This window comes from Curcuma longa, chromosome 16 (genome assembly GCF_044706935.1).
Source record: "Curcuma longa cultivar G26 ecotype Majalengka, Jawa Barat chromosome 16, ITB_CL_G26_1.1, whole genome shotgun sequence".
NCBI classification, from domain to species: domain Eukaryota; kingdom Viridiplantae; phylum Streptophyta; class Magnoliopsida; order Zingiberales; family Zingiberaceae; genus Curcuma; species Curcuma longa.
Window position 1 is genome coordinate 3,598,521 of NC_133876.1, and position 11,193 is coordinate 3,609,713.

At 35.0% G+C, this 11,193-nt stretch overlaps 1 protein-coding gene and 1 pseudogene across 6 annotated transcripts; both read right to left on the reverse strand.

Annotated features, from left to right (window-relative positions):
- Positions 1 to 577: 577 nt before the first annotated feature.
- On the reverse strand, positions 578 to 3,591 carry LOC141847954 (pentatricopeptide repeat-containing protein At1g03100, mitochondrial-like; annotated as a pseudogene).
- A 1,639-nt stretch (positions 3,592 to 5,230) lies between these two features.
- LOC141847985 (protein NUCLEAR FUSION DEFECTIVE 6, mitochondrial-like) lies at positions 5,231 to 10,965 on the reverse strand. 6 transcript variants are annotated; one of them, XR_012603444.1, is made up of 5 exons: positions 10,779 to 10,965; positions 10,532 to 10,653; positions 9,597 to 9,633; positions 9,012 to 9,081; positions 5,231 to 5,448 (listed from the first exon to the last, which is right to left on the reverse strand). XR_012603444.1 is itself a non-coding variant. In XM_074736094.1 (4 exons), the coding sequence occupies exons 1-3, from the start codon at positions 10,943 to 10,945 to the stop codon at positions 9,614 to 9,616; spliced, it is 309 nt and encodes a 102-aa protein (XP_074592195.1). In that variant the 5' UTR covers positions 10,946 to 10,965; the 3' UTR covers positions 5,231 to 5,448; positions 9,597 to 9,613. The 6 variants fall into 6 exon arrangements, 3 of the variants coding, with proteins under 3 accessions (XP_074592195.1, XP_074592193.1, XP_074592194.1); XR_012603445.1 differs by lacking the exon at positions 9,597 to 9,633; XR_012603443.1 differs by lacking the exon at positions 9,597 to 9,633 and having other exon boundaries at positions 5,231 to 5,455.
- Positions 10,966 to 11,193: the final 228 nt, after the last annotated feature.

Consider the following 11,193-nt stretch of genomic DNA (forward strand, 5'->3'; position numbering starts at 1 on the left):
CAAATGTGCACTCCTCCCACCTAAGTATCGTATCCACAATAATGGTTGTACACAATTATTAGTTCTTCAATATTATGTAAATAAAATTATGACAACATTGTGAAATAATTATATATAGAATGATCTAATCCCCATCAATAATTTATTTTTATTATCTTAAAATATTTTAAAACATCAGTATTATTTCGTATTTTACTTTATTAGAACAATGTTTTCTTTAATAGTTGATATGAATAATTTATAGTAGTTGATTGTTGAATTAATATTAATACTAATTAGTGTGAAAGAATCCAATCTATTAAAATTCTAACTCAGATTATTGGTTCGAACAGAGGTGGAAGTATCATGGCCATCCTCAATAAATTCAACTAATCAATCTTACAATTTAAATTCTGGCTGATAGAACACATTTATAATTATGATTAATACTGAATGTGTTAGAATTGACAGAAAAAATAGTTTTAGAATTGAGTGGGTTACCATAAACTAATGCATAAGTCAAGCTTGATATAGAAGACATGTTTAGAAAAAGAGTTGCGCACTAGTTGGCACAGATAACAAATTGCATTTACATGTCTACCTTTTCAGCCTAAATTTACACTATAAATTAATTGATGAGCACTGGAGCATAAGTTATTGTGCTCAAAGTTTGCTCTAAGACTTAACAAAAAATGCTTCCATAGTGAATGCAACTATTCCATAGTTGTCATTTATCTTGAGGAAACTTGGGTTGCCATAAGCTGAGATGACAAGTTGAAAATTACCTGGACAGGAGTAGGCGTTCTATTCTTATGTTAAGGCAATCCATTTCTTGAAAGCCAAAGTTGCTTCTCTTCTTTTCAGCTGAGCTTGTGTCTGTACCTTCGGGGCTTTTCCCTTGTACAAAGTCCTCTGATACTTCAACCAAAGAGACCTATATTTGTACTTGTCTATGAACATCTGATCTCGCTCCATCATCTCAATGACTTCCATAGCTCGAAGGAAAAAGCCACCCCTAACAAAACAATACAGTGATGAATCTAATAGCTCTTGGTCAAATTTCATCAACTTTGAATTTGCAAGAACTTTCATTTCGCCCCACAAATCTGTTACTTCACCATATTTCCCACCTATTGCAGCATAAGCAGTAACCAGAGAATGGTAAGTCTGAGCATTTGGTATGTGGCCTAAAGCTTTCATCTTGTTTAGAGCTTTTTGGGCATCACCCATTAACCTTTTCTTACAGAAAAAATGAATCAGGTTGTTCCAATCATGAATACCACTGTCTACATTCTGAATGTCCTTTATCTCCTGTAAAAGATTAACCATCACACCTGCTTCACCACCTCTGGTACAACCTTCAACCAAAGTTTCAAAACCCCCATAGGTGGATCTTGAAATGTTGGACTTTTTCATCTCCTTAAATATGTGCAAAGCACCACCCAAGTTATCCTGATGTGTCCATGAATGGATTAGAGCATCAAAGCAGCTTGAATCAAGTTGGATTCTTGCTTGACAGGCATCATTTAGAAGTGTCAGTGCTTCAGCATGTTGATTAGTCTTACAGTAAGCTTTTAGGAGAGAAGAATACACAGAAGAGCCTAATCTAATTCCAGAAACTGTCATCTCATCCAGTAGCTCATGTGCTTGTTTTAGTAAACCAATAGAAATGCAAGAATTTATTACTTGAACAGCAGCAGAATTTTCAAGAGAAACAGGGGCACCTTCCTTGCTTGCTTTGATTAGGAAAGATGCCAAGCCACTAATTTTGTCAGCTTCAAGCAAAGAATTTACATGTTTAGCATACATTTTCTCTGTAGGCTGAAGAAAGCCCTGTTCAGATTTAACAAGTTCAACCTTAGCCTGTAACTTTTCTGAAAGCAAATTAAGTGATTCTTTGGCCTCAGTTTCAAGCCTGGAAAAACTTTGATCCTTGGTAAAATCAAAATAAAGAGGAGCCAGGCTCTCAATCAATTTGAACTTGCCCAAACTATCCAATTTCTCATGTCCTGGGTTTTCATAATGAATTGAACTTCCAGCTTCAACAGTTTGCAACAATGACTTTGGAGAAGCCAAAGACCGTCTTGCTTCCTTAGCTTTTCCGAGCATGTCCAGAACCATGCCCACAGCTGAATCCAAATCCTTAAACTTCAAATGACAGGAAAGTAAGCAATCATAGAACTGCAGAAAGTCCACATCGCTAAGACCAATGGCCTCATCAACATGCCTCTTTAGTTTTATTAGTTCATCTCTACGCCCATTCTTCTTGTATATCTGAGCCATCACAATCAGCAAGTTTGAATTAGGCTTCACCCCGATCAGTGGCATTAGTTCAAGAAGCTGCTCGGCCTTTCTAGTAGTTCCGAAAAGGAGGCATCCAGTCAAAATTATGTTGAAGGCAACAGCATTTGGCTTCATGGAATGCAAAGGTCTATTGCTCTTTTTATGAGGATCAACCCTGTCATCTTTGAACAGATATCCAATCTCCATAATTAACCAGCAGCAAGCAACGTACCAGTTGATGTTTGGCACATGTGGCCAATGATACCCAACCAAGCAGTTATTGGAGGGAAAGCTTCCATCTTTACCAACTTTCTGACAATGTTTGTTGCAAGAATAGACAACTGTGACCTTGAAAGGATGAAAGCAAGGTAAATAAGCACATCTTTCTCCAATAAATCATGCTCACTTTCTGCAAAAGCCAGTTCAACTACACTGTATGCTTTGTTTAGCCAATGGATATTAAAGCTCTCAGTAAAACAAACTATAAGCTTACTCAAGACTGATTTCCCAGGGAGACCAACCATCCGCACATGCTTCTCATATGCAATCCATGCATCCTCAAATCTTTGCTCATCGACTGCCTGTTCAAGCTCCAAGGCTACTCGAGATGGTTCATGTACTTGATTAGCCATTGTACAGAACCTTTTATAACAAGGGTTGTCCCAAGTCGTGAATCTGATTGCCTCCATTTTGCTTTCAGACCAATAAATTAACAGCTTATGGGTCTCACCAAGTAATGGAGCCAGTGACCCATTCACAGAAGTCTCTGTCACTTTGCAGTGAAATCCAGAAAGCAATGAAAGGCCAGCTTGGGTTGAACATGGTGAAGAAAGAAAGCTAAATCTCTTTAAAGAAAGCATTTACTAATCGAAGATGAATCGTCCATAAACTGGGAAAGTCTGCATCTGACGAGTTCCAACTAGCAAGTACTTCCAATGAAGCAATTCCGAGAGACAAAACCTGAAAGTAAACAAAAATGCCAAGCTAGTTTACCTTTATATCCCTTAATCTGCCACTCAATCCATAACCCTTATCTTTAAATGCCCCATCGATGCCTATCTAAACCATTCATAAAGAAATAAAATGAAAAGATGAGATGAACCACTGGACACCCTAACACAAGGCACAGCCCAAGCTCTATCAACATCCATACGAGATGCTATCAAAAAGGAGGGAAAGGTAAGGACTTTTCACCTCACATCGGAGAGGAGACTCGTGTGAGAAAGGAGGAGAGAGCTCCGGCGGTAACGAAGCAGATACCGAAGGCGTCGACTTCCATGGTTCCTCAATTGGGCAGGTGGTGACGTCGCGCGACGTCACCGGCGAGCGGACGAATTGGAGGCCTGGGGGAAAAGGAGAGAGGAAGAGGCGGCCGTGTGGTGGGGAAGGAGGATCGAGGAGCAGCAACGGTACGGCCCATTCCCTTTTGAATCAGTTTTGATTCTGTGAGCCGCCGGATCGAGAACAGGTTCAGTTCGACCAAAAATTGAGCCGAAATCCAGACTACTATTCACTGTTGACTTGATAAAGTTCTAATTAATTAGTGAAAAATAAAATAAGAAAGATATACGTTTTTTAATAAACAATACTCATGATTATAAAGACATACAATATACATTTAAAAAAAGGTTAATACATAAATATAATACCACCTTTAATATTTTTTTTCAATACCGTTTGAACTAAATTTATTAATTCGTAAATTTTATTAAACGTAATACAAGCAATATAAGGTTTATTGAATTTAGCATGATCAATATCAATTTTATCAAATTTAGCAACAAATATGAGTTTTTAAAAGTATAACACAATATTGCAAATGCAAAGTCATGCAACTGTAAAATTAGTTTAAAACTAGTACGGTCTAACCTCAGATTACATAACTAAAATATGTCACAAAAAAAATAAGAAAACACCATATATACTAGATTAGGTATTAAGTTTTAGTTTCACCTACAATGAATATTTTAGATGACATGTTTCAATCTATTTGGATGACATGTTTTTCAATCTTTTAGATGACAAAAAAATAAGCTTCAGGTGCTTATTATTGCTATTACAAAAATTTAAATTTTATTTAAAATACAAATACATTTTCTTTATTTTTTAAATTCAGTTATGAATGACATGGAATTTTTTAAAATATATATATATATATCCCAAGCGTTCCTTCGATGATTTTAAATAATAATTTATTTTAGTATTCTAATAAAAAAATATTTTTTATATTTAACCAAATTATATTCTTTCACTCACATTAAACTCATTAAGCGAATTGGTTATTCCAAATCCTTTTGGAAATCAATCAATTTCGCTCAAACCAAACAATTTCCATGCAATTCAAGCAATTGTCGCCCTCTCGTTTGTTCATGCAATTTAAGGTCCAATAAATAAAGCTTCATATTTATTTCATGTAAAATATATTATTCCTATAAATTATTTTTTTAGAATTATTGAATAATGTAAAAAATTATATTTACCAAATAAAAGGGAGTAATATTTTCAGCATACTCACTAGAACAAGAGGCAAACAAAAGAAGTATGTACAAAAGGTATGTTGCAATAACGACAAAGTGAGTAGGGTGGAGCGAGTGAACAGGCGGCTCGAGTGGCCAAGGTGAGCCTAACACTTCAGGCATACCTAACGCTTGGCTGATCCCAACAGACAAATCAATTCAGTCAAAATGAATTCGGAGGTCCAAATAGATCAAGGCAATTAATGAGGCCAAGCAATTAATGAAGCCAAGCAATCAACGAGAGACTAGCCCACCCGATCAAGTGTGGTTCCACTGATTTGGTCATGCCGATCACTCTAGGTGGGTTGGATGAGTTAAATTGAACTAGTTTCTGGAGTTGCTACTCTCCCTCAACAAAGACTAGGTGCACATGGATGAAGGAGTCCCCAATCCACAAACAGAATTGTCAAGCTAACTATCATCACAAGTTGCTAGTAGATAGTACTCCAAAGTAAAAAAAGAAAAGTAGCAACATGACTTCCAATGTTGAAAAAACGCATTAGAAAACAAAGTCAACCGTAGCAAAAGAAATATCAAATGACCTTTCTGGATAAATGCAGAGGGTTTATGGAGATTAAACTTCATTTCTAGCAATGAAAAAAAAAATGATTCTCCAAATATTTCCTGATCTCTGAATTGCAGAATCCGGCTGAGGCATCATGCATCGTCACTGCCAACTGATTTAAATACAATAAATTAGTATCCCAAATTAAATGACAATATATCAAGCTTAAAAATAAAGATTGGATAAAAAATATCTAAATTGAACAAGCAAGCTCTTGAATGATCAACAGCAAGATGCAGGTGTCAACTATATGAAACCATTTACAAGGATCTTGTCTTGCCATCAAGCCCTATTAAGATCCTATAATCAACTATAAATGTGAAAAATCATAGCCTGTTGGCAAATATGTCTCAGCATTCATATGAAACCATTTACAAGGATCTTGTCTTGCCATCAAGCCTATTAAGATCATATAATCAACTATAACTGTGAAAAATCAAAGCCTGTTGGCAAATATATCTCAGCATCCATCTTGTTTAGTTTACGTACTATCATCGTCAGAAGCATTTATATTTTTTTTCAGAAGAACAAATTGCCTCGGGTCATCCTTATCAGTTGCTTTTATGCTACATTCCTATTCCACATGGATACTGTCCGCTATAACATTTCCATCCTTCGTACAAAAGTACTAATTTAGTCTTTCACACGCAACCAACAATAACAATAATCAAGTTTTATTCTACTAGGTGAGATCGGTTATATGAATTTTTCTATGTTATTGGACTCTATTCCCTATTATATCATCATTTATATTTAAATAAATTTTATCTTATTTTATTGTTGCTAACTAAGTCTTTTTTTATCTTCTTCTTTCTCGTTTGATATGCACATTTATCATAGTTTCACATCACACTAAATCTTTTTTTATCTTCCTCTTCCTCGTTTGATATACATATTTGTCATAGTTTCATATCACCTAACTAGAACATTTATTGATCGTATAAGTATATGTTCATACCATCTTAAACGTCTCTCAGAATTTTTCCTCAATAGATGTAATCCTAACTTTCTAATATTTTCATTTCTTATCTTTTTCATTTTTTATATCCGTACATCTACCTTAACATCCTTATCTCTGCAACTCTCATCTTTTGCTCATGTGATCAAATCATAGCCTAACATTCAACTTCATATAACATAATAGGTCTAACTGTCGTTTTATAAAATTTTTCTATAAATCTTAGAAGTACTTTACGATTACAAAAAAGCACTTGACGCTCTCCTCCATTTCAACCATCCTATTTGTATTCTATGTAAGACATCTCTCTCAATTAGAGTCGTCAATTTAGATTGAGTGTGTTGGATTGGCCCGCCCCGTCAAACAATTTAAGCGAGTTGGGTTGACATTTTATTAACCTATTTTAAGGTGGGTTAAGGTGGGCCGACCCACCTAGGCCCGCAACCCACGTGGGTCAACTCGTGACGAGCTTGGGTTGGCCCGCGGATTGAAAAAACTTATTTTTTTCTTCAAAATTTAAAATTAAAGTAGAAAACTCAATAGACTAGTAGGCTTAACCTGTTTAAACCACAATCTAAAATTAAAAATTTCAAGTTGACCCGTTTAAACTATAATGAAAATTTAAAATTTTTAATATTTTTTATACTTTTTTATTTTTTGACGGACCCATGAGTTGACCGACCCCGCTTTGGGTTGGGTGAGATTGAATTGGAGATTTCCCAACCCGCCAAATTGGTGGGCCAACTCATCCCGCCCCGCCATATGCTGGATTTCTAACGAGATAGCCCGTCCCGCCATGAGTTAGCCCATTTGATAGCTTTACTCTCAATCGTTCCATCCTTTTACAAAAATGATCCTAAATACTTAAAACTCTTTCAAACAACTCATCGTCTCCTATCTTAACAATAGTTTTATTACGTTTAATATTACTAAACTTAAATTTCATATATTCTGTCTTTACTTTACTAAGCCTAAAATCTTTCACTTCTAGCATTTCCCCTCAAGATTCGAACTTAGTATTTTCTCTTTCATGCATTTCATCTATCAAAATAATATCATTTACAAACAACATGCACCACGATACCGTATCTTGGATATGTCTAATGATTTGTCCATGATTAGTATAAAAATGTAGAGACTAGAGCTTATCTATAATGTAACCATATTTTTATGGAAAACATTTCGATTAATCCATCGAAAGTGTTTACTTGTCATTACATTCTTATACATATCCTTAATTAGTTCAATATACGTTATGCTAACACCTTTCTTTTCTAAAATTTTTCATATAATTTCCCTTAGGACTCTATCATAAGTTTTTTATAAGTCGATGAGTACCATATGTAAGTCTTGCTTCTATTCTAGATACTTTTCAATTAGTTGTTTGAAAAGATGTATAGCTTATATTATCGACCTTCCAAGCATAAATCCAAATTGATTTTCAATTATCGTGATCTCTTCTTAGTTTTTTTTTCTATTGCTCTTTTCCAAAATTTCATGATATGACATACCCCTATAATTTGCATAATTTTGTATATCTCTTTTATTCTTATATAAGAGAACTATAGTATTTACCCTCCATTGATCAGATTTTTTTTTAATTTTCAATATCAGGTTGAATAACTTCATAAGTCATTCAATAATTTATTTCCCTAGGTATTTCCATATTTCTATCAAAATATCATCTTCAAAGTCCCACATTGGAAATACATGGAAAAGATCCTAGGGTTATAAGATGAAAAATATCTAATTGGTACGAGGCCTTTTAGGTAGAGCCCAAAAATAAAACCATGAGGATGTGGACCCCAAATGGACAATATCGTACCATTGTAGAGATATATACGTAAATTCCATCAAATCTAACACATCTAGTCCAATTGCTTTTCGTTTTACATCTCATTTAAAACTTGTTCTACTTCTGAAATTTGAATTATACGATAAAAACTTAAATTTTTATACTCATTTAACCTATTTACATTATCTAAGTTAAGTTGGTCACCTAAACCTTCATTAAAAAGTTGATAAAAATACATTTTCTATCGCTCTATTATTTCCTCATCATTTATTAGTACCTTATTACATTAATCTTTAATAAATCTTATTTAGATAAGATCTCTTGTCTTCCTCTCTCTCGCTTTAGCTATTCTGAAAATATCTTTTTCCCCTTCTTTTGTATCCAATCCAATTTTTGATATAAGCGTTCAAAAGTTCATTCAGGAAAGAATTTAAATCCATTCAAGAAAGAATATGCTTATGGCAAGCACAACAAAGACCTTTCACCACAAGTTCATTCATCAATTCACCAGAATTGATAACAAAAATTGTGACCAAATAAACTATCATAAAAAAAGATGTCACAGTTTCAATATTGTTACATCATATATGATAAAACAAACTTACTATAGCTAGCTTTGCTATATATGGTTTTATTGTAACCGCCAATAACCCCCCCCCCCCCCCCCCCCCCCCCACCCACCCACCCACACAACCACACACAACATAAGCTGACCTATATGCAATTTTTCTAAATCAAATTCCACAATGAGTCATAAATCTATTAGCAAACCAATCATCAGGAATAATCACACCTAAATTATGCCAAACAAAAGTTAGATTGGATTTGGATGTCATTAAACTTCAAAATCCAAATAGATTTGAATAACTAACTATATGGATATGATGCAGGTAGCATAAAATTTGAGTGTCCCACCTGTTTATTGTGGAGAACAGAAAATTTTGCAAGATTCCACCTAATGATTATCACACGTCATCACAAGCAACTGGTTGAATGACATAAAATCAGTGCACTATTTCTTCATTTATTTGGTTCATGCATCATGTATTTAAATTGCAGAAATAAAAGTGTCATGAAGAACAGAAAATTTTGCAAGATTCCACCTAACGATTATCACATGTCATCGCAAGCAGCTGGTTGAATGACCTAAAATCAGTGCACTATTTCTTCATTTATTTGTTTCATGCATCATGTATTTAAATTGCAGAAATAAAAGTGGCATGTAATATAATTAACCATGTTATATTCCACAATACTTGAGGCAACAACACAGATTCCATATTGTCTTTTTATGAGCGCTAAAACTGATGAAAAACAATAACTTGATAGTGATAACTTTTATGCATATAATATACCATTTGGTATTCAAAAAGGTGTGCTAGTACACATAGGTACACGAGAGCTCTATGAGGTGCACCCTAGATGACTAAATTTCCATGCATTAATTAGTATGCATTGGTATAATTCAAATGTAATAGATACTTATTTTAAGCTAATCACCTTTTGATATGTGGCCTTCATCTAGTTTCATCTTGTCCTACAAAAAGGAAAAGGAGAAAAAGATATGCCCTTGCATCAATAGTAAAACAAAAGACAGGAAACCTATTTTCATTATTCATAATGATAGCTAGAGCTATTTACAATTTAAACTGACAATAACCAAGCTACAAGATAGACTTCAAAGAGAATAAGTCCAAATGATTCAATTTTCCAAAACTCTAGGCTATAATTACATATTAATGGAGATATCACTAGTATGATCAAGCAAGTAAACAGGTAAAAGAATCCTGAACATTTGCTTACACCAACATGATAGTTCAATGCTATCAGTAAGATGGAAGAAAAAAAATAGAGATAATAAAAAGGAGACCATAAAAAAGATCCTGTTAGTAGTAGTATTACATTCCGATGATGCTTGGACAAGCCATAGCTGCTTACAACATGGAATGCATTTATGAAACTAAGATAGTTCTAAATACTAGTTTTAAAATAAATTGCTGATGTGAATGTTTGAACTTTTAGGTGATTACTCATGTAACATTCGGTCTGTTCTTAGGAAATCATGAATAGCAATTATTTAATACTTATACATGCAGTAGCCCAAAATCAGATGAAGTAATCCCTTGAGAATGCTCTGAGTCAAGACAGTAGATGTCTCTAAGGCTATACCAAGTCAAGTTCTTGAGACTTCATAGGTGTGTTCACCTCTTTCTTTTGATTACTCATACAGTCCAACTAAAAGCATCGAATTCCTCTAAAACTTAGCTTCTACAATTAAAGGATGGAGAACAAAACACAGTCACACTACTAAATGTACTGCTGAAATGGCTTACAAATTGTATGATACAATCGCCCATATGCTCCACCAATAAATGGCAAAAAACACAAAAAGGGAAGAATACAACTTCATCTAAAAAACAGAATACAGAATGTACCTTCACAGAACCCTCCATATCTCTTGCGAGAAACACTGAGCATCGATGTCATAAGCGCCGAAGCTGTTGCGCTGTGCATGGGCATCAACGATTCCAAGCAGAAGCTCGCCACGACAGCGGACCTGCCAAAATTTCCAAATTCGAACATTAAAAAGAACAAAATAACGAATTGTGAAGGGAAAAGGATAAATTTTGAACCAAAGCTCTAAATGGAGAGTAACTGCCCTCTACTTGTTTTGGTTGCTACCTGAGGTAACGGGCAGCGACGGCGGGCCTCAAGTTGGGAGCATGCCTAAGCGTAGGGCACGAAGCGGTTGTAGCCACAGCGACGACGCGGGATGCAGGGGTCCGGAGCGAAAGCGAGCGAAGAACCGACCTAGAGGCGGAGGCTGCGGAGGCTGCGGCGGCGGCCATGGCGAATGGGGTATTCGACTTGGGAGGCCAATACGAGGGTTTAGTGGGCAGTGGACTCGACTTACCCAAATTGACCGGTTTGTCTTGCGTTTGGTTCATCAAAATTTACTGAACCGGACTTTAGAAAGTTTGTGGAATATCTAAATGATCTCGATGAAGTCAAAATAATATTCTCCTCCATCATATTTAATTGTAATTTTTTAATTTATCTCCTCATAAATGATTGAGGGACCGACCGTATGAGATCG

Coding starts and splice junctions, on each gene's coding strand:
- LOC141847985 (XM_074736093.1), bottom strand. CDS start 10,945: ATGGCCGCCGCCGCAGCCTCCGCAGCCTCCGCCTCTAGGTCGGTTCTT. Junction 10,654..10,778: donor GTCGCTGCCCGTTACCTCAG/GTAGCAACCAAA, acceptor AAATTTTGGCAG/GTCCGCTGTCGTGGCGAGCT. Junction 5,456..10,531: donor ATATGGAGGGTTCTGTGAAG/GTACATTCTGTA, acceptor TATTTAAATCAG/TTGGCAGTGACGATGCATGA.